Source organism: Toxotes jaculatrix, chromosome 11 (genome assembly GCF_017976425.1).
Source record: "Toxotes jaculatrix isolate fToxJac2 chromosome 11, fToxJac2.pri, whole genome shotgun sequence".
Classification (NCBI taxonomy): Eukaryota; Metazoa; Chordata; class Actinopteri; family Toxotidae; genus Toxotes; species Toxotes jaculatrix.
In genome coordinates this window covers 20,566,101-20,590,070 of record NC_054404.1, presented here as the reverse complement: position 1 = coordinate 20,590,070, position 23,970 = coordinate 20,566,101, and the positions used below count along the sequence as shown (strand labels likewise).

Genomic DNA, 23,970 nt, shown 5'->3' with positions numbered 1-23,970 from the left:
GCTGGACTTTAGGACGGTTCAGGGAAGTATTGACTTCTTATTTAGCCTTATGAGAGCAGATCGCACACACACAGGCAGCTTTATGTACCTCTGCCATAGCCTGTTCCTCCAGCAATACTTCTGAGCTGAAAAGGTTAAAACTGTGACCTTAATGTTCGGTTATTTTATGATCATTGTATCAAAAATCAGTCGTCGTCTAATTTCATTCCTCTCTACATTATTTAACGTTCCTCTCAACTACACATTTTAGCAAACATGATGAAAATAAGAGTACAGTGTTGCAGCACACTGAGGTGTTGTGTTCTGTTTGGTTTTGGCCCATCTCAGTACCAATCAGCCGCGCCCCCCTGTCAGTGACAGTTTATCGCTTTTCCTCACAAAATAATGAAGATCCCATAAAAAGAAGGAAAAATATGGCCCCTGCAATGAAAGCCAAGTGTGAGGTGTAAAAATCAAATTAAATGACCTTTCACCCCAGCGTTTATTGATGGGTTTTAATGGCAGCAGGTGTTGTCACAGGCGATATTTGACAACGCGTAAATCAAAGCACAATTACAGGTGGTGGACGTTCCTCCAGCGCACTGAGGAGGACAGTTGGGGGCCAAAGACCTTGTGTTCCCTCTTTTTTTACCTCCCTCAACTTCCTGCCTCTTAACTATCACTACCACTCTGATTTAGGAGCCTGCTGATCATCCAAGCAAAGTCAGAAATTTGAGCCCATGACAGGGTAGTTTTTACCCAGACACTTCTTCATCTTTTTCCCTCTGTGATATTGCCGAAGCAGCATCATCTCGCACCACTTCCTCCACAACTCCCAAGGTCATTTCTGGTTGACAGACTTCTCCTGGCTTTATAAAGTCATGAGGTCTTGAACCAATATAAGCTGTTTTTTTTTTTGTTTTGTTTTTTTAAGCCACTGACCTACCAGAGCAGCAGAGCATTATGCTTAATTGACCTGGGATGAAATGTAGTGTGAAATTTGTGGCTGCAGGGTTTTCCATTCACCTGAATGAATTACTCAACATTCACTTAAGGCACACACTCCGTACACACAGCCATATGCTGTTCGTCCCCTGCTGTTTAAACTGTGTCACACAATTATAATCTGAGGTGCTTTACCTCAGACAAACAGAATCACACCTGTGGACACGCACAGAGATACACATGTGGAGATACAGAATATTGTTATTGATTTGAGCTCTCAGTACAAGCATGCATTGCTAAATAAGTGAATCTCAGTGTGTTGCACACAAACACACACACTACAGCTAGACTGATGAATCAATATATTGGCTGCTGTTACTTTACTCCAAATATATCACTATCAGTAGGTAACAAGAAATTTCTGTCCAGCAGTAAAATGTCCCTCTCATTACACAGTGTGCCAACAATTCTTAAAAAATAAATTTAAATTAATGGAAAATAATTGACCAGCCCCCCCAGCAGTTGTCGAAGCAACATAGTGCAGCAACAGTATAATTTCATTATTACAGATTTTGTTTAAAAAAGCCTTGTTCGTGACGAAAACATTTGCTATGTAGTATTTCCTCCAGAGGTGTAGTGGTGTATATATACAGGTATATGAGTTTTACCCACCTCTGGGCAGGAGGATTCACCATCACCTAAAAATAGCTACAGATACGTGTCAGTGAACATCTTTACAGACTACAGTCTTTCATGGACAGTAATCTGTGGTGTTTGCTGTGAACAGCAGACTGTGCCTCTTCATGGGCAACATACTGTAAGTACCCTGTTAAATCTGCACCAAGTCTGGGACAAAACGGTGCCTGAAGGACAAACTCAGGGAACAAATGACTCTCAGGCTGACGTTCCATTAGCTGTGAGCTCCACAGCTCAGACAACCACAAATATGAAGTGGACAAGTGATAACCATCTGACAACAATTACAGCAATGACAGTTAAGACCTGGAAGGAGACAAAGACATGAACATGACGTCAGTTAACAGACAGTATATTACAGCACCACAGGAGGATGTGTTGATCAGGGCTGGAGGAAGTATTTAGATTGTGAAAGTTGCAGTACTGCAGTATAAAAATATTTATTTTTATTTTTTCATTCACAATTTTCAGCTTCACAGTGAATTATCACTTTTTAAACTCTATCAAAATTGATGTCAGCCTCAAAAAGCCTCCATCAGTCAGACTATAACACGCACACACACACACACTAAAGGAAGATATCAGTGGGTGGATGGTAAGATGGGGTGTACGGTGGAGCGTGGGGTTGCATCCCCTGCTCTGCCATCCCTCATCCACAGTGTGTGAGTCTCTCCTGTGACCCCGGCAGTGTGAGTTTGATGAATGCCGCACATCTGCCCTCCTGAACCACTGAGACTCCGCCTGGGAGGCCCCTCTGCCTGCAAGTAATGGCCACTGTTCTACACCACTAACACACAATCACACACACGCACAAACACACACACACAGCGTCACTGTGAAAGCACATACTCGAAATTGGCTTATTTACACATGTACTCAACAGTCGTGTGAAGACAAACAATGTATAGATGGTCGTACATGCACGACATAAATATGTCAGCGTAGATGGAAGACTGTAGTTACCTTATGCTGATATAATAATACTCACATGACATCCACCTCCCTCTTCCCATGTCTCCACTTTGTGAGGACGTCCTTCCAAATATCACCCATGTGCACCACATTGAAATTTCATCATGTATCCGTCAACATATCGCTGCATGTAATACACCAATGTAATGTCATTAACGTCAAGCTGCCTTACAACCGCTGTCAGACTCACACCGCCTAGGATGAGGTCTTCATCAGGCCATAATTGTAGCGCTGTGTTTGAAACATGTACAATAGCCCCATTTACCACTAAACGAACATGTCTCACTTCCATCCTGATGTCTTCCTGTCTGAAAGGAAAGGGTGGAGCTACCTCGAGGTCCTCCGGGGTAGCTGGGAAACGTTGCTGTCAGTCTCTCAGGGAGGCAGTCATGCAGGTGCCCAAGCTACCTGTTCATCTCCCAGATAATTAATGTGTACAAGAAGCCGCTAATTGCACTTCTCACTAATGATTTATGGGTTTTGTGAAAGGGGGGAAATTGGGGGAAGTATGTGTGTACACTGGTGAGAGAGTACAGCTGGGTGAGGAGACATGATTGATGAAGAGTGTATGGATGCACTGTGAGTGTGGAGGGATAGACCCCCGGCAGGACAAGGGCCGGGAACACACACACAGACACACACACAACTGGTCAACTGCTGTCAGTTTTGAGCTGTGTTGAGTGTATGGATGTAACTCAATAAGCCCAAATATCCTGATCCTCATCAGTTCTGTTTTGGTTTAACTTATCTACACCTTACTGAGACTGCGGTCCTGGTGTGAGGAGAGTATTGACTTCTGGATTCAGTTTAGATTAGACATCAAATTAAAATGTCTGAGTCAGAAGAGGCTTGAAATTGCCATGTGTTTGTCTGTTGGGGGGAAAAACTGATAACTCAAAAATGTTTAAATAGAAATGCACACCGTTTGGATCACATCCTAACTCAGCAGGATCTATAACTGCTCAGAGGTCTGCAGTGGAAAACTGTTTGTGCCGACCAACCTTTAGAGGAGTGTGTGTACTGTAAGTGTAGGAGTGTAAAGCAGAGCACAGCTGAAAAAGAGCGCTCAGGCTCAGTTAACCTTCCCTTGATCAAAAATGTAAAAAAAAAAAAAACAACTAATTTCTCATTTCCATTCTTTTTTTTCTCTCCATAGCTTTTAGAGTTTGACAAAGAGCTGTCAGTTTTCAAGGATCGGCTGCATGAACTGGAGATCTCTTTCCCACCCAGGTATGTAGCCATTTTACATCACACACAACTTTGTTTGACACCTTTGCTTTCACACTACTAACATCTACAACTTTACACTAGACTCAGATTTTCTGCAACTGTCTGAAGTTCCTGCAGTTACATCAGGTCCTAATTTTTGTTTAGCCACTGTAGCAGTATGGCTCTACATGTGGCAGTGTTTATTTGTGTGTCTGTCAGTCTTTCTTTCCACCGCTTTGGTGCGGACTAAAATAACATTATTACATGTATTTATTTTCTAAATGTTAACTTTTCCTCAGGTAAGAAGATCACTTTTAAACTTTGTTACAATGAATTTTGTTTTATGAACATCTTCATAAGTTTTTAAAATGGTTTATCTGGCAAATTTCTCACATCATGAAAGCATGCTTAATCCTTCAGTTGATCTAAAACCAAAAATTTGAGTTTTACTAAAATTTACGATACGTTTTTCTCGGGACGGCGATGAAATGACAGAATGAAATGACATAAATAAATAAATAAATAAATAGAGCAAACTCTAATTCTTACATGTCCACCCACAGGGCACTATCACATGTTGGTAAATGCAGTGATTATTCTTACCAGATATTGACCATAAGGAGTTATTCTTAATATGTAGCACCAGAAGGAGTCAGTCACCCTCTCATTGTCCAAAATGGTTATATGAAAGCTGCTGGATCTGTGTTTGATGGGTATCAGTGGTTACGTGTGATTGGATACAAGCCCAAAATGCTCCCATGTGTATCTGTGTATATGTGTGTGTGTGTGTTGTGTTTGTCACTGTGCTCTGGCTTTGAGCTGCATTGGTATTCCGTCTCAGTGGGACTTAGGGGAGATTGGAGCGGGTGGTCTCCTCTCCTCTTCCTCAAACAAATGCATTTGCAATTAGCCCTTTCAGAGGAGAGGGAGGGCAAACATGCGGCCGGCGTGGAAATATGTTTCGGGAGCAGCGCGTTAATGGTGCTTGACCTTTGCCGTCGGTTGTGACTCAATCAGTGCAGATAATGAAACGCTGTAATCAAACAATAATTACTTGATAAACTGCTCTAGTGGCAGGCGCAGGGCGGCGGGGGATTTTAGTGTGCGTGTGCACACGCGTGTGTGTGTGAGAGAGAGAAAGAGAGAGAGAGGGCTTGAAATACACCGAGCTATCAAAGAGTGTGTGTGTGTGTGTGTGCATACATGTGTAACACCAAGTGTGAAAGCTCAAGACTGAGTATGTGTGTGTGTGTGTGTGTCAAGGTTCTGCCAGTCCCTGTTTTTTAAATGACTCTGTGTCTTAATCAGGGACCCCATTTACATCACTTTGCATAAGTGACAGGTGGATTTATTGTCCTTTTACACTGGCTGACTTTTGCACCTATCCATATAACACTGAATCATCTCTCCACAGGGAGGAATGAATGTGCTGCTGTGTAAGAATACAAATGATTTCCACATACTTGAGGTGATGATGAATCAAATAGATGAAACCCGGGAGCAGCATATGAAATTTGATTTGATCTACTCTGTGTGTGCGACAAACCACATTGTCAGGCTTGTAATGGGCAGCAGTGGCCTAGTTAAACTTAAACAACCCCCTCCTCCCACTTCTCACACACACACACACTCATACATATATGCTAGTACCCCTCCCCCTGTCAGGTCTGCCTTGTGCTCCTTGAGCAATCAAGCCTCAAGGATTGTTCTCCATCTCATAGCCTGTGCCGGACCGGCCCCTCGCCATCTGTGAGGTTATTACTCTTTTTAATGCAGGCCATCAGAACACACCCTCGCCGACACACACACTCATGCATGCACACGGCTCACTTTTGTTCAAATCTATAAATCAATAGTAGTCACAAACATTTAATCTGCAAGTTAATTCTGTCTGTTGTCCCACTCTGGGTAAGAAGTTGTCACAGATGAGGCGTGCTGTCAGGAATAAACTCATGTACATACATGGAGAAACTATAATGCAGAAAACTGTATCTCCAGACTTCACTTTTTAACCAGGTAACCACAGATGAAACATCCCTGGCCAGCAGCTCATTTTTTTCATTCATTTTTTGGAATGGACATCTAGTTTTGTTTGACATGCATCTCTGTCCCCGTACATACATGCATGAATTCTTCTCCCTGTATTGCTGCAGAGACTCCAAGCTGTAAAATGCATATCTCTTTACTTTCAAGAAGTCGTCTGTCAAAGTTGGCCGTGACAAATCTAAGTACTTGGGCACTGGGGTGAGGAATTTGCCCAGGCCTTGTCACAGTTGGACCTGGAGCCAGTCGGCTGCCGTGCACTGATCGGCCGCAGTACGACTTACACACACACACACACATACAGACAGTCATACACAGGAGCCCATGTATGGTTAAGAGTTTTCATAGCCAGTGTTCTGGGAGAGAATAGATGAGTCTATTAATCAGAAACAAATCATTTATTTGGACACAGTTTCTCCATCCACTGTAATGTATGAGCCAGCCATTATTTCATTATCTTTGCATAGGCTACAGCACAGCCATTTGACTGAAAATAATGGTTATAGTTTTACTATACATTATGGTACTTTTGATTTCATATTTGAAATGGCATAACAAAGGTAATATCCCCTAAAACATACTAAGGCACCAGTAACTTATTCATGTATTTTGATTGATTTAGGGGAAAGCTTTTAGTACTCCTCTGATCTGATTTCTTTGCCCTTTTTTTGCACAAGATCGATGCAAAAATTGAATCGGGTCCCCGGCTTCAGGAGGAAATGCAGTGGACAATGAGGGAGCAGTGGAAGAATGTATTCTGCCTTTAACATGGTTACTGAGAATGGGCTTTGAGGGAGATTTTGAGTGACATCAGGGCAGCGGTACAACTCCATCAATGGACAAATCGTGAGTGATTTCAGGGCAGGGAGATGGTGTGGAAGTTGTGCAGCGTTGGTGGGAGGAAAAAAGCTGGGAGTAGAAGAAGAAGAAGAAGCAGGAGAGTAAAAGATGGCTGCCATCCCATGTCTGTGTTTGTGAGGGAGGAGGAGGAGAGAGGAGAGAAGCCAAGATCTGGGTACTAGTGAGATACAGCTAGTGTTGCTAGAGGCATTACAGGTTGCTATTTATGCATGTTCACAGATGCCTAGATGTGGATCTTTGGAAGGGCAACACAGCGTGGAAATTAGCGTTTCTTGGCCGGCTATGACAATGTGGGCACAGAATGTGGCAGCTCCCATCCTTCATTAGCTACTGTTACTTACTTACTCCGTGCAGACGCTTGCAGCTACATGGATACATAGACATTTGTAGTTTGAGATAGAAAAGAGCAGTTGACCTGTCCTTGGCTGCCAACAACCTAAAAAATGTGCTTTTTGGGAATTCACTAGCAGAGTGCAAAGACTCGTATCCTTCTGACGTGTGCTTTTTCCATTTATCCCATTGCTTAGCCAAACCTCTCTTTAAGTACATATAGAACCATGCGAAGGTGTTAGACCTAACAGGGCAGCTCCAGTCCCATGTGTCTGTGTTTGTCAAGTCTAGACTCGGAAAGAAGCAGGCGACCAGAGTGTGGCCCAGAGGTCAGGAGGTGAAGCCAGTGAGGAGCCAGAAACTGATAAACAGTTGTGTCTTCACTCTGGGACTGTTAGCTTACGTGTTTTAACCCTGCAGGTCTACGAGGACAGGCCGGAAAATGACTTGCCTGTTGAGAAACTCTACAACACTCACGAAAGAGGAAGGGGGAGGTTTGAAAGCTGATGCCAGGCAGAATGACTTTGTCCCTCAGATTAGAGAAAATTTTGGTCAAGTGACACAAATGGCTGCCTGCCAGCTCCTCAATAACTGCTAATAAGTACATATGAGTGGATTATCAGAGCAGTGGAGAATTCCTCAAGACTGCTTTAGAGCTCATAGGAAGTGCTCGTACAGATGGCTCTCCTCTATACAGTAACTGTCCTTGTTCTGTGAACAATGCTCTACACACAACACCCCTGACCTCTGAAGGCTTGTACGAATGATGTCACCCATGTCTCTCCATGTGTATTTGACTGTGAATACATTAGTCCTATAGCCCTACAGTTTGCATCCTATATGAAGGAGGGTTTTTGTTCTCTGCACCGTGAACAGCCATGCTATACAGGAGCAGAGGCGCATGTCTCTGTCTAAGGAGCCCCACAGAGGTAGTTTAATGACAATGCTTGGTTAAAGCTCTGTATCTGAGCCTCACTCTTACAGTGGATCCAGCATTACAAGCTGATCTACTGAACAGGAACATTGTTTTACAACCATCAGCGCATCCATCATTCTAACTACTGGAGAGCCTGTGAAAATGATGAGGGGCCATTGTGGCGATAATAGCTGAAGATTGTCCACTGTCATGTGTCATTGCCTCTTGTCTGAGATGATCCCACTGAGCGTGAGGCTTTGTTAAAAACAGTCTTACATGGAGAGAATTAAATGGATGCCATCTGTGTCCTCTTGCCTTCATTTAGAGAAGCTAAAGGCAGAGCATGTCATAGCTGAACCCGAGCAGGCTGTGAGCCATGAGCTATTGATGGCATTTCACTCTGTTTGTACTGCACTATGCCAATGTTGTGCCTGTGAGCCTCCCAGCTCTACAAACTGAAGCAAACATTCAGCTTTATTGATAGCATTTGGCTGATCTTTTTGAATCTGTGTGTGTGTGTGCGTGTGCGTGTGTTTTGCCAAGCCTCCCCTGACAACGGCAAACAAACATAGCTGTAGAGGCAGCGAGTCGTTCGAAACCCGCAGGTTCTGACTTTTTAGCCAATGCCAGCCCGGCGCTGGCCACTCCGACATCCCATGATGCACCCTTGACCTCATGTCGCTGATATTATGACTCTTATCTGTAGCCTCTAGCCCTGCCTGTAAGTTTATGTTGCCCTCATTAAATACAGAGTAAGTGAATAGCCTACTGTTTGGCCTGTCACTCATTTGTCATTATGTGGAACGAGGTAATAGCTTTTGATCAGGAGATAGGATCATGTGGGACAAGAAAGTCTGGCCTGGAGCAATCAATTCAATTCAGTTCAATTCACTTTTTATTTATATAGTGCCAAATCATTACATATCTAACAACACTTTACAGAGTAAGGTCAAGACCTTACAATATCATAGAGACAAACCCAACCGTTCCCACCACCAGCAAGCACTGCGGCAAGAGTGTAGAGGAAAAACTGCCTTTGGACAGGAAGAGACCTCCAACAGAGCCGGACTCTGCCTCGACTGACTGGGTTGTGAAGAGAGAAATAATGGGGGAGAGAGGAGAAAGAGGGGGGAGAGAGGGTGAGACGAGAGAAAGAGAGAGATGCAGCAACAACTGTATATACTGTTATATTCAAGCACAGTCTGACTGATAATAATAGTATCCATTCCAGGACTGAGTGCCCTGTCCAAGGAGTGCAGGTTGTCAGGCCAACCAACAAAATCTTAACACACATTTTATACGGAACATTTTATCGTATTAAATCTTTTTACTGTCCATTGTTTTAATGTTTGGAAAGCTCTGTGTTAAAGCGTCATTCAAATAAAGTGTGTGTAGACACAGGAGCTTTTATAGCACAGCAGTATATGTCGGTCACCCAGCCTCACCCTCTGCTGGGTGAGGCTGGGTGACCGACTCTAGGTAGGGCCTGTGCTCACCTCGCCAGTTTTTACTGTTGCAAGACAAACAAGCTGACACCAACCGGAACACATGTGAGTAATGTGTCAGCAGCCAAGTCAAACATTAAACCCCAAACCAAGCATGAATGAATGAGCTCTCGATGGGTGCTGGAGGGTCTCGATATGAGGCCGTACACACATGTATCATCTCAGATGTGGTCAGCAACACAAAAGAATGGAGGAGCAAGCAGGAAAACAGGATTCTTGCGTCACCTTCACACAAGAGGTGATAACTGGAAAAGGCTATAAACACCAGTGACCAAGACAAAGACGTGTTGCAAGATAAATATTTCAGTCATCAGACCGTCAGCAGTGTTAGTTAGTTAGTAACTACCCAACACTGATGATAGCTCGGGGCTTTGCTCTGGTCACTTTAACACGTGGGTGTTTTTGTAGCATGTGAACTTATTATGTACTGTAAACAATGCACATTATATACTATGTGCTAATCTCATAAGTATATAAGAAATCAAAATGTGTAACAATTTAATCTATCAGGAAATGATCAAATACATCCATCAAATGATTTTACAAAATTGAATAGCTCCTCCATGTCCTTTGTGCATTGCACTGTGGGAGAATAATATACATCAACAACTGTTTTCATTAGCTCTTGATTTTATCACTTTTACAATGTGAACATTACTCAAAACCAGCATAGAATTAGTTTGCAGTGTGGATACAGGATACAGCTTTTCAGAAGATTGGACTTGGTAAAATACTTGATTAATTACTAAATACTGTGGCATTTTATTAGATGATCTTCAGTTCTAGAAAAAAGGAGAAACTGTTTTCCCTCCTATGCACACGTCATAGTGTAAATGAATTTCATAGATTTCGCCAGTAAAAATCTAAAAAACATTTGGCCCTTGAGCATGAATTAAGTGCAGGAAGAAAGATGCACATGTAATTCCCAGTAACTTGTAATCGGTGTTCATTTTGGCAGCTGGTTGTGATTTAGTCTGAAGTTTTTTACAACAAAGTCTTTTTGTTAAATTTTATCATTTGATTTTTGTTAATTTTAGTCAAGAAAAACTAAGGATTCTCATCTCTTCAGTGCATTTTGAGGCTACGGCTGTCGCCATCTTTGTGTACAGTTACCCTGGGTACAGGTGTCTCTTGCAGGTTATCCATGTTATTCTGCTCTGCAGTGGTACAGACTGACTCACCTCAGTAAATCCAGTTAGCGTTTCCAAACTCTGTCTGTTTGAACAGAGTCTTATCTAATCTGGTACAGTTGTTCCTGTGAACCAAGCATTACTGCAACTACTTGTGCTGTTCAGCGCAGAGCAGTGAGTCATTCAGAAGCTGGATTCACTCACCTGTTAACTGAAGCCCTGCTCATTTTCTGGGTTTAGTTTGAGAGGAGACTCATTATCATCACATAACATCCGTGCTGTGAGCTTTGTTATCGAACATCTAGAGAACAATTTAGATGAATCGTCGACATTTATCCTGGAACTTACTCACTCCTCCTGATAGCAACACTAAAGATGGCCGACTGAAAGTAATGTTAATGTTGCCTCCACTTCCACAGCACTTGATCATTACATTAGTTTACCTTTCAATAAATATCATTGTGCTGCCTGAACGTTTTCATAGTTTGTTGCCACATCTTGTCTAATGCTCAGTGGGTTGTGGATGAATTTAGTCCATAAATCTGTTTCTTCCGAGAACAGGTCATCAGATAACATTACTGACATTACTGACACATAACTCGACACATGTAAGATGTATCTTATTAATAGTGCAACAGGTCAGGCAGATAAATCATCTCCTAAACAGCAAAGGAAGCTGTTTCACTCTTCAAGAGGTATGGTGTGTGATTCTACAGAGGTTTGTTGTATAAGACACTTGTTTTTGTCATGAAAAATAGGTCATCAAATACTTTTCATCATAGTTTTCATGAAGGAAATTAACACCTTCAACAGAACTGCATCTGTAAGAGGACACATTTCAAAAATATCCCAGTCAGGGTAAAGTGGCAGCCATTTTACATGTGATGGTGTGACTGTCGCCAAATCATTCGTTCATAAAACTTTTCTTTAATAAATAGACCCTGATTTACACTGTTACACATCTCCCTCAGCCTTTGAACCATCTAAAGGCTGCTCATGGCTGCATTCTGTGATTATTTTTGTTCACTTCCTTTTATTTGAAATCTCTCAGTACGTACTGCATGTGGCTGTTTGCATGTTCATTTTGTATGTATGCTGTGTCTGTGTGGATACCTTGAAGTGCAGGTTCACAATTGTTGGAGTTATCAGCTTGGCCCATTAATTAGTGTAATTAGTCTTGCTGCGGGCAATAAGGGTCTGATATGAGCTGACGGCCTCCAGCCCATACGCCCTCTCGGACCGTTTACCTTCCCCGATAAGTTTGTGAGCTCGCTAATCGGACACATTAATCATTTTGGCCCCAGCGCGCCATTCAACTGTTTGCTGTCGCATTAAGACTTGTTATCTCTATTGGAGCCAATGGAGGGTGCGGTGAAACAGAAAGGGGACCAACCTATACCTGCACACACAGGGACACAGAATGGCCCTTTAATGGCCACTGTAGAGTATTTTTAATCAGCTTTTACAATGACTGGCTGTCATCAAAAATGACTGAACGATAGCAAAGTTTTGTTGTTGAAGTGCTTCGGGAAGTTTGCTATCAGGCTGGAGTTCATTGTTTGAAGGAGGTGAGGGGGAAAACTTGATTTTCTCTCAATCTCTTTAACACCAAAATGACCCCAGCTTGTTAGTCAATAAAGCTATAACAGAGTCCCTGATAGGAGGATTGTTCACAGGCTGTTTAAGGCCCAGGGACCGTCCCTCAGGAAGCAGGAGCATTCAGGCCACCCTGAAGTCGAGCAGCTTCACAAGCCCTTTGAAGACTTTGCTCTTTTTCACCCTCACTTTGCCTCTTTCTGTCTGATCCATCTTTATCCCCTCTCTTCTGCCTCCCTGTCTATCTCTGTGTCACTCATCCTATTCTTCATGCTCTCTTTTATCCCAGGATCACTTTGATTAGCATACCAAAACCCCTATGCATTTCCCCCATGGTTTAAGTGCTATTAATGCTAATTGGAGGCAGGGAACTTCTCCAAGTAGCTCTCTGCAGGTCTATTTGTACACCTGGTGGGGGGCTCTGTGTGTGTGTGTGTGTGTGTGTGTGTGTGTGTGTGTGTGTGTGTGTGTGTGTGTGTGTGTGTGTGTGTGTGTGTGTGAGCCAGATGAGGCCACCTCAGGCCCCAGCCTTAACCCCATACACATAGGCTGCCAGAAACATACTCACACAGATTGTTTATTATTATTTATATTGTTTACAAAGATTCACAGCCTGTCAGCGCATATCTCTGTTTCTGTGACTATGAGAATTAATCTGATTCCAATTCCGATTAATCTGTACATTTCAACTTTAAACTCAGGTATAGATTAAAAAAAAAAAAAAAAAAACTAGTAAGTTTTATATTTTTCATGATTAATCCTCAATAAATTCAGTTTCATTTATCTGATAATTAACATTATTTATTTATTTTATTCCATTAGTTTATTTGACAATGGTCAGAAGTAGCCTAAAAGGGTAACTTTCATCTGTTGTCCCTGGCCAGATGTTAGAACCCAAAAATCGAACAGAAGGACATCTTATACATTTCATATGCACCACATAATGAATACACACAAAATAGCACTGTACACATCCACCAATAAATAATGCTACAGCACAACACATGACGGTTAGCTAAAATTCATAGTCAATAGGTAAGTAAAAATAAGGTTTACTGCTTTTTTTCCATTGTCCAGCGTCTTTGAGCACCCGGAAAAGCGCTATACAAATTTGATGTATTATTATTATTTATTATTAAGGTGTAAGGAAACTAATAATAGGGCTGATCAAAACAAGACAAGACATTAATGAGGCACAGCTTCTGTCATTCTGTCAATGACAGAATGGTCCTGAGTACTTTAACTTTGTTTATCATGCAGATTGATAATGTGAAGACTTCTTTGATCCTACAAAAATGTCAAAAAAACATGCAAGGAATTTGTTGAATGTATTACTTTGGTTATGTTTTGCACCTTAAAATTTGTAGCCATGCTAGCAGTGTGGCTCTAGGGATGGTAGTGTTGGTCTGTCAGTGGTTGGTCCATCTTTTTGGTCCAAACTGAAATATCCCAACAACTATCAGATGGATTGATATGAAATTTTGTACAGACATTACAGCATTGTAATCACTCTAATGATTTCTGAATCAGATGAAACGCTAAAATCATGCAGCATTGTTGTGTTTTTAGCCGTTACACTGAGACCTAAACACTCAGAGAACCAGTAGTAGTAGTAGTAACAGCAGTGGTTGCAGCAGCAGCAGTGGGATCAGACAAATAGTAATTTGAATGCACACTTATACATATAAAGCAACCGCAACCAAATGCTTATTAAACATATTGTGCCTGAGCACAAAGTCCAATTAAGCTCTCAGAGCTTGGCAAGTGTGATGAATCGAAGGCCTGGTGTGTGTGTGTTTATTTTATCATTAGGATATCACCGTCCTCAAAGAAGAGGCACTTTGTGCTATGCTACGGTTAGCACGCGTGGCACTGAAGGAGCAAATTGGATTGGTATTACAGTATGTAAGCCCGGTCTTACATCCTGATGAGCGCCGACAAACAAATTGGATTGGTGGCGTGTAAATCTGAAGCACTTTGATGAGCCGAAGGGGCAAATTGAATTCTCAACAATGTAAATCTGTATCAGCTCAATGGCTCCCCGCCCAACTCCAGCCCTGCTCTGCTTAAATCATGCGATTGTTCCCTGCTGTTCCAAGATACAATCTCTCTTGGCCATTTGCCGCGGCACCTAATCTGTTTTTGATGACCGTGTAGGGATGTAGCTATACATATGGGCAACTGAATCTCCCTCTGGCCCACTCCGCCTAAATCGCTCCCATTCGTTCTTTTTTATTTTCCCTCTCTCTCGCTCACAAACGCACACTCACAACCTGTACAGTTGGCAGAGAAAGATTGCTTTGATTGAGCCATCCATGTGTGTTGATTCAAGAGATTACTCAGATGATTGGTCATACTAATGGACCTCCTGTTTTCTCAGGAAAACATTTTGATCTCTGTCTCTGAGATAAGGCGGATGACGTGACGTCTCATATTTATTACTCCTCTGCAGCCCTGTTGATTCTCACACATCATATTTATTGCCTTTCCTTTAGTGTCTTGTTCTTTGTGCTGCACTGTACTAGAATATAAAGTTCCTTATCACGTGAATACCAATTAAATGCTAATAAAAGACTATAAATGTTGGTCATGTGAGTCTGCATTTTTGTATTTACTGATTTTGCTTTGCTTGTGTGTCTTTTCAGTTATCCGTACAGTGAAGACAGCAATCAGGGGAAGGAGTACATGAACACCAGATGCCCTGCCTGGTGTGACCGAATCCTCATGTCTCCCTCTGCCAGAGACCTGGTCTTAAAGGTGAGCCTAAGACCTGCCACTTTTTATCCAGCTCAGGAGTTTTTGATTGCGTTGAAAGGTCAGATTCTTTCAGATGTTGACCCAAACGTCACCGCTCCTCCCTCAGCTTGAAATAGAGGGGTCTTTAATAATGCCTCGCTCTTTATTTCTACAACTCCATCGTCCTTGATCCACATTATGCTCCCTTCCTCTGTCACTTCACAGATGGGAGGATGAGGCGTCTGTGAATATTAATTTGAAGCACTAAGCCATGGGTCCACCCAGATACTATATATATAAATATATCTATACATATATCCCTGAATTTACAGAGTTCCAGTGAGCGCCGTCTTCTTCATAAAACCACAGATCTGTCTCCTTCCTCAGAGAGTCGAACCCTGCAGAACCCTGCTCAGCCTCAAATCCATCCCGGCGTTGCAAACCCCAGCCAATCTGCCGCCTCCATCCTGCCCCCCCCCTCCCTGCAGCCTGTGCTGTAGTCTGTTCACTCTTGACTCACTATTTTGTTTGCTGGATTACTTAGAGATCCACCATGCAGCTTTGCAAAATTTTCCCAGATTCTTTTTTTTTTTCCCTTCCCACAAGACCTCACCTTTTGATTTGGAAAACGGGTTGCTATGACAACCAAAAGTCAGTTTGTGAGTGTTTTAGATCCCTAAACTCTGGATTGTTTGCCACTGAGCTCAACTTTGACTGTTGAGGCCTGAGTGTTTACAGTGCAGGAACACGCGGCCTTTCATCTGTTAATGTGTGTGAAAGAAATGCAGCAGTGTATTGTACAGTAGCCTGCCACAGCAGGGGGCCGCTCAGGAAGTTTGGTTTTCTTTTGTCCGCCACAAATGAGAAATTCCTTCCTGATCTTTCTTCTTTACTGACTGAAGCATCACAGGGACTCTGCGGCCATGCTAGAACAATAACTCTGATCACTGTATTACAGTAAGTTGTGAAAAAACAGACTGTAAAGCTTTTTAAAACGATAACACCCAGTTTGTTTCACCCGTTTAATGTGTCAGAATTGTGAAAAAAGTGACTCGCACACGCACACACACAGCTGGGTTGTTGTTTGCTTTTCTTCCCCTCAAGCACCGGCTAATTGCTTGTAATGCAGGGACAGAGTGGAACAGTTAGTGTGTTCGCAGATTGGCTGATGATTCACTGAGCACACACTCTCTGGCTCTGAGCATTACAGATTGTTGAGACATGGGCCCGTAAACAGCTCAGCGTGTGGCGTCATCTATCATGGCACGGTCGGTTAACTCGCCATCATGTTATTTTCTGCTTGCCGAGCCCTAACACGCCAAAGGTTGCCCGCTGGCCGTGCGGCGCGGCACCAGCTCCGGGAGCGCCGGTAATGAATGTTTAGCCGAGCGAGCGCTCCCTCTCTGCCGGAGGGCCCTGGGTAATTTGTTTATCTGTCTAAAGATTATGCAGCCCGAAAATCCACAATTTTATGCTGCCTTTGTAAATTATCAAGTGTGTGTTTGATGAATGTATCTCAGGCTGTGGGAGGCAGCAGCTCGGGGCCGGCTGCCAGACAAATAGAGAGGTGGCAGTGCGTGGCCCGCTAGAAAAGGTAGTGAGGTGGAGGCACACCGTGTGCTGACCCTGCTCCGCCGCAGGATTGGTCTGAAGTTAATTTGGATTTCGCTTTATGGTTCATTCTCAAGCTCTCTGTCTCTTTTGTCTGAAGTGCCAGTGCAGCTCACCGAGTCACAACTGGTAGCACCCACCACCCTCTGTTTGTGTGTGTGTGTGTGTGTGTGTAAGTGTGTGAGTGTACGTGTTTTTGTTACCTATTCGGGACCTTTCCCAGGAAATGAACACCTACCTTGTTGGGACCAGTAGTCCTCATGGGGACCAAAACCTGGTCCTAATGGGGTGAAACATCATTTCTGAGGTCCTGGTTAAGGTTTGAGGATTGGCGTGAATTCAGGTTAGGTTAAGTCTAGGATTAGTCTGTCCACAATGAATGGAAGTCAATGCAATGTCCTAGTAAGGATAGCTGTGTGTGTGTGTGGGGGGGGGGGGGGGGGGGCTGTTTAAAATGTCTTTAGTTCAACCAGACAAGTGTGATTTATACTCCAGTCTTCAGATTCATGTGCGAGTGGGTAACGGCGTCTTTGTGTGCAGACAGTGATGCTGAAACATGATTCTCTCAGAGAGGCTCTTAGATTACAGCGAGTGTATTTGGTTGAGAGGCAAATGTCCACTTTATACATCTCTCCTCACCGCACTGTGCACAAGTTTCAAAGTAAGAACTGTGCTGAGTTTCTAAAGGTGCATTCAGTTCAGTGGATACTTGTATTTTTCATGAATCAGACGCTGTGCTGCTGCTCTGTCACAGTAACACTTTCATTTGCAGGATTTCAACTAAACAAATGTATAATATTCATGATGTTTTCTGAGTGATTCATAAACAATGTCTAGAATCATAAACACTTGCAAATGTAGACAAAGATGTTTTTGACTTTCTGTTGGTCACTGATTGAGTTTTTGTGCCTGTATATTGGCTTAATTAAATTAAAGTAATTTACAATTATCTAAACTAACAATTTAAGTATTTAATAGAGCCATTGCTACGTATCAGTTACAGCTGGTGTTCATATACTCAGTTACAGAGTGAATGTCAGAGTCTGAATATGGTCATTAACCAGAATCCTTTGCTCTGGTGACACAATAAGGGTCATACTCTCACCTCAATACATAGTTGTTGCTCTGGCTAATCTTGCATCCAGTGTTATTTGACAATGGCCCTGAAATACTTACATGAAACCTATATTTATTTAGTACCTCCAGGTGACTTTTATTTTGAAAGGTACAACATAATCCTGCTAATTGTGTTGAATGAAGCTCGTACATTGATTGCTCATCCATGAATGTGTCATAAAACATGATACAAGCCTGTAATGACTGTGCTGTGTAAACGCAAACATGGTGCTGCTGACTCTGCATCCTGTGTGTGTGTGTGTGTGTGTGTGTGTTTGCAGTGTAACAGCAGCACAGTATCAAATACTCCCTTCTCATAATGAATAACACAATTGTTTACATCACAAACTTTTTGGTTTTGTGTCTCTGCAGCCTGAAAATGAAGAGAAGTCTATAGTCTATGATAACATTGGGCCCAATGTCTGCATGGGGGACCACAAGGTAACAACAGGGCCTCCGCCCTCACCTTCACTCTGTGTGATTGTGTTGTGCTGCTGTGAATAAGCTGTTGATTGTAAACTGTGATTCTGTGAATCTGAGTGTGGGACAGAAAAGAGCTGACGACTCCCAACGCATGTACAAATTTGGTGAATCAGCTGTTTGTATTACATACTGTGCATGTTATATTAACATATGACAGCTTTATGAGGCTGAGAATGTTATTAAAGATTATGAAATATGGTGTAGTTATAATCTACTGGGGTTCACCTGTATTTATTTTTATCACAACATTTGTGTTGAATTTGGCTCAATTATCAACAAATATCTCACTGTTGCAGTTTAAAGTTTTAGTTTCCTGTGGTGTAAATGTTTAAGAAGCTTTATCAGGTGGACAGAATGAACATTTTGAAGCGTAAACAATCCTACTGATGGAGATTTAAGTTACTAATAAATATCTCATGTTTTTGTCCCAAAATCTGTTCGGCAACAACACCAAAGAGTCGAGCCTTATTTAAAGCTAGCGTCTATGTTTACAAGAGGATGTTTAAAAAAAGTAGGAGAGAGGTCACAGCAGCAGCAGAGCAGTGTGTTTCTTCCTTTTGTAAAGCTGACTGTATAGAAAGTGTTTAACACTGTGGCTTCAGTCTCTGCAGTGTCAGACAGGTCTTATACTAAAAGAGAGGCGCCTTAAGTCAGGTCTTTCATCATCACTTAGTGTGATACAGACAGTGGTGTGTGTGTGCGAGGTGACCTGAGCACACTGACAGATAGTGCAGCAGTCGTCACCTCCGAACCACACACTGCTGCTAAAATCACAGCTGGCTATGTTTAAAAAATGTCCGATGTAGTTAGCACACGGGCCCAAAAATGCACAGCCCTGGTATGTGAGTTTAACCTGTGTGTCAAAGGTGCTCAGAGAGGGAGAGAGTGTGTACTTGTCCCCCGAGAGCATTGATAAAGTCTTCAACTTGTTGTTTCTAACTGTGGTTTGTCTCTGTCCTCCTACCAGCCTGTCTTCCTGTCCTTCCGAATAACAGCGGGGGCAGGTAAACCTAATGCAAATAAGCACAAGTGTTGTGTGGTGCAGTGATGTCGTGGTAAATATTCATTTTTCTTTATTATAATTCTTCCCATTGTTGCTAATGTTTGCTTTGATTTGCTTGATTTTTCATTACTTTGCACAGAAGTGTTTTTTTTTTTGTTTTTTGTTTTTTCTGAAGGCAGATGTGCCTGTTTGAAGAGTTTTATTGCAGAATAAAACATCACCAGTGGAAAAAATATCACATGATTGCTTAAAATGCTGCAGCCATTTTAAGACATTTACTTACAGACCAGAGCTGCATCTGGTATTTTAACGTAGAACAGTTTTGGGCATCAGGACGTTTTTTTTTTTCTTTGACTGAAATGACTCCGTTTAGTATTTAAGAATAAAACGTTTCTATCCCCCCCCCTCTCCACAGGAAAGTGTTGCCAAAGGGGGGGAGAACATATTTCGTGAAGCGCCTCTGTGAGAACACCGGAGAAACAAACGGGACACCAACACACACACACACACACACACGCAATGCACACACATGCACATACACAAACACAGACCCACAAACCCATACGCACACACAGACACACACACACACACACACACTTTGCACAAACGTACACTGAAGAACGGAGACAAAACTTTTTTCAGCAGTGCTGACCACTTGCAGTTGTCCTGACACCTCATTCATACGAAAACCCAGCCGTTTTCTCTCCATGAAACACTTGTTGAGATGTGGACGAGCACCCGAGGGCCCCGGCTCCAGACAAGACACACATCGCTGACCTCACCGTTGCCATGCAACCCCATTCCCAAGAGAAGAAAAAAAAAAAAAAAAAGAAAGAAAGACGGACGACTCTTTTCCATGCCACAGCCTCGTTGCCAAAACTCTAATTGAAATCAGTCCTACTACATACTTTTAGACACCGTACTCTCCATTTTTAGGTATGCCTCTATGTATAGAAGCTACTCTCCATACAGTATCTAAGGTGTTTTAAAAAAAGAAAAGTGCAATGCAAAAAAAGTTGTATATCTATATTGTTAGGTTTATTTGTACATTGGACAGTATAACATAGAGTTGTTGATGGTTTTAGTGCCGTTCTCTTTTCTGACCAAACTTTGTGGTCCCTTTGTTGGAATAGATAGATCTTTTCGGTTTATTTCAACAATTTATATATATATATATTTTCTTTTTTTTTTTTTTTTTTTTTTGTTTTGTTTTGTTTGGTTTTTGAGTTGTTGTTGTCGTCGTGTGCACAACACACTGCCATGCCTGACACTTCAGTTGAGTCTCATTTTGTATACTGTACTTTTTAAAGATATAATTTATAATTCTTACCAAAATGTTTATGCTGAAGTGCGTGCGGAGACAGAGTGAGTGTTCGGGTGTTTCCTGCGGCGACAGTGACCTTTGAGTAGTCAGTACAAGAGAAAGAGAGAAACTCTTCAGTGATTTATTGCCTATCCAAGAATGTTTTAAGCAGTGCCATAGACCATGCAAGTATATAAGATAATGTTTCATATATAGAACTCTCACATTATTATTCGTACTCTAACTTATTTCTATAATATTATGGTTCTGAATGTGATATTTTAGATAGGCTTGGGTATCCTTAAAATGTAAACTTTTTTTTGTCTATTTTTGTTACTGCATTATGGTGCCAAGTATCCTACACAGAAGTGAAGTGTGTAAGAGTTATAAAATACTTAAGTAAGAGGGTAAAGGTATTGATTGTGAAATGTAAGAAAAAAAAAGGAGAGAAACTCTAAATGTGGGGAAAGAACAGGAAGACTTGCTTTTTATTTGTTTTGTATGTAGCCTTCAGCAGCCTTCACTGCAAATAATTTGAGCATTACAGGGGCGATCGGAGACGCCAGCGTTTCGTTTTATCGATTTCATTTACTACACTACAGATTTCAGACTGTGTGAAGCCGTCAGATTGATCCTCTGTGATTTTTTTTTTCTTCATCTAAATCACCGCAAGTAGAAATGATTTTGTGCCTGCTGCGGAATGTATGTTGTCTTGTGCGATTTGGTTCGTAGGCAAAAAGTTAAAAAAAAAAAACAAACAAAAAAAAAAAACCTGCTTGTTTTTGTTCCTGCTGGTCATTGTGAGTATACTGTATAAGCTGCAGTTTTCCTTCACTCCATCTTATAAAAGCAGATAGAGATTTTATTCTAACCCCTTCTGGACGGCCTGGCCTCTACTGTAGGTGATGCAGTTCTCAAGCAATAAAAACCATTAGAGCTCAACGGCTGTTTGTCCTCATTACCTCTCATTTTACCTCATTACTACACAATAAGAGCTTCTAATAAAAAGGTCTTCATCAGTTGGCCTCACAGAGGATCCTCAGGGTATTATTACAGCAGTGTTATAGAGTGATGGGCCTTACCAACAGGGATGAGAATTACACATTTGTTTTTCTTTAGGAGGATGTACTGTCACACCAGTTTATGTGGATAAAAGTTGCTTTCACACAGCCACAAACCAAAATAATATTATAGCCTGTAGTGTCAATTTTATGTAGGATATGAAAATTCTCGATTTACTTTTGTAAGCCCCACATTGGCTGATATGATTCTGCTCAGTAAAGGACACAGCCACCTCTCGTCTACTTGTGTATGAGCTCTGACCCAGGCAGAAGTAAACAGAGGAAGGTTAACTGCTGACATACTGAAGCAAGAAGCCAGAAATGAGTCAAATACATCCATTTGAACTTGTTAGAACATGAGGAAAATAAGTGCAGTTTAAATTAGACATTTTGAGCATCTTCAACTTACAGAACACTAAAGCTTCCTGAATATTAATCTCAACACTTCAATCAATCAAATAATTCGTTTAGCTGCAAATGGGAAAAGTAAAGGATAATTTTATAAAATTAAAAACTTAAAAAAAAAAAAAAAAAAAAAAAAACTCGGTATAAACTCCACGTCCAAGAGACTCAGATTTCCTGCCACATAAACAGACCTATATATTATCTGTATCGTATAGTTATTGTGTAGTTATCGTGTGCTTCATCAAAGTGTTTTCCTGCTTCGTTTCCTTCATTCAGAGTCACAGGATATGATGGGCAGTGGTCACTTCATGCTCGGATTATCCGAGGTTCCTTAGTACTTTGTGATTTCATGACTGCTAATTCCTGATTGGTTGAATCCAGAGGAGACGGTGCAGACAGCTCCCGCTGACTCTGACCGCACAGTGGAAGAACACGGGTGTAGTACCGCGTCAGCGACAGAGGCGGCGCGCTTCTGTCAGAGGTGTCCACAGTGTGAGCTGAAGGGAAACCCACTGACTGTTGACACCAAACACTGAACATCAGGGACCTAATTTATAATCAGTACATTTCTTAGATAAATCAGTGACGAATTAAACTACGTGTCCTGTGTTTCCCACAGTAAACAACTGAAGGTCAAAAAGAATAAATAAAAACGAAATAATCCTGAAATTCAGATGACCGCGAAATAAACCATCCGTTAATAAGACTGATGAGCTTTATAGTGAATTCAGTCAGTTTTAGTAAAGCAGGTGCCCTTATTATTATTATTATTATTGCTGTTGTTATTGCTAGAGCAATAATAATACGTTTAAAATTAAATATCTCACATGACCGTTTACTGTAATGTAACTGCGGTGTAATAATCTTGATTCCTTGATTTTATATAGTAATTGCAAATAAAAATAATAAAACAAAAATGTTACTTAGGCTATTATTATTTCTATTACTATTAATAATAGTAATTAATATAGCTATATATTACTAATAACAGATTTAGCTATTGTTATTATCATTATTATTATTATCAAAGAGTGCCTTGTTTTCCGTCATGAATCCTTCAGACTTTAAATCCTTACATCACCATCATAGTTACCAATAATGGAATTCAATTACTGACAGTCGTGAATTTATCTTTAATTTATATTAAGCCCATACATTAAAACAAAACATAATAAAAACAAAAATGCTTGTTAAATAATTTATTCATAATACAAAGTGTTTTTTTTTTTCTTCCTATAACCTTCCCGGAAGCAATAATTCTCTCTTCAATTCCAACATAAACGATGGTCCGGTTTTCTGTTCCGCTGTGTGATGAGGTAAAAACATCAGCTAAACTCTTTGAAATGAAATCAGAAGAAAAGCGTGAACCGATGAGATGTCGTTAAAACAAGCTGTCCTTCTTTACAGTGATTATTTACAGCATTATTCTGCGTCTATACATTTGTGTGCCGGTGCTGAACAGAAAGGTGGAGAAACGTGGAGGAAAACGGGGGCAACGTTACTCTGCGGGAATAAAAATCAAGCAGCAGGTTTATCTGAGAGGGAATAAGCGCGTCAGGGCTGCGGAGGGAAGAAAGGCTGCCACGTTCCCACTGGTTGAAACAACATAACTTATTCAGTAAAAAATATATACAATCTCACGTACATTTTCATCTTTAGGCTACAGCACAAAAATCATTCATTCATCTCAAACCTGCGCCCCCTCGAAACATGTTATTATTCTCTCGCCTTCTAGGACAGTGGATACCCTGGTTAAACTGAGCTTTAGAAGCATCACAGGCCCCGTTTACACCTGCCGTTTTAAACATGCGTCTGGGATCCGGATCAGTGTTGGCTGCTAGTGAATCAGTTCTATTTTAAAAGCTTACAGCCACCTCTCAAAACTACTACTGAATAAAATGATCGTTTTTGTTTAAACCGTAAATCACATTAAAGCTGAATTATCTAAAAAAAATGTGTGCACTCCCCTCATTGTAGAATGAAAGGGGACAGGTAATAATACAATTCTTCTTCAGATTAATATATATTAAGACCACCAGGACTGACAATTATATCATCAGTTCACAGGAA

At 41.4% G+C, this 23,970-nt stretch overlaps 1 protein-coding gene across 1 annotated transcript in view; it reads left to right on the top strand.

Annotated features, from left to right (window-relative positions):
• The window catches only part of LOC121189823 (inositol polyphosphate-5-phosphatase A), a 140,613-nt gene extending 118,576 nt beyond the window's left edge, over positions 1-22,037 (top strand). The window contains exons 12-16 of the mRNA XM_041050290.1: positions 3,749-3,822; positions 14,828-14,939; positions 18,018-18,086; positions 19,096-19,183; positions 19,547-22,037. Coding sequence (XP_040906224.1) covers positions 3,749-3,822; positions 14,828-14,939; positions 18,018-18,086; positions 19,096-19,176 — 336 coding nt within the window. The 3' untranslated portion in view covers positions 19,177-19,183; positions 19,547-22,037. The remainder of the gene's footprint in view (positions 1-3,748; positions 3,823-14,827; positions 14,940-18,017; positions 18,087-19,095; positions 19,184-19,546) is intronic.
• The last annotated feature ends 1,933 nt before the right edge of the window (positions 22,038-23,970 follow it).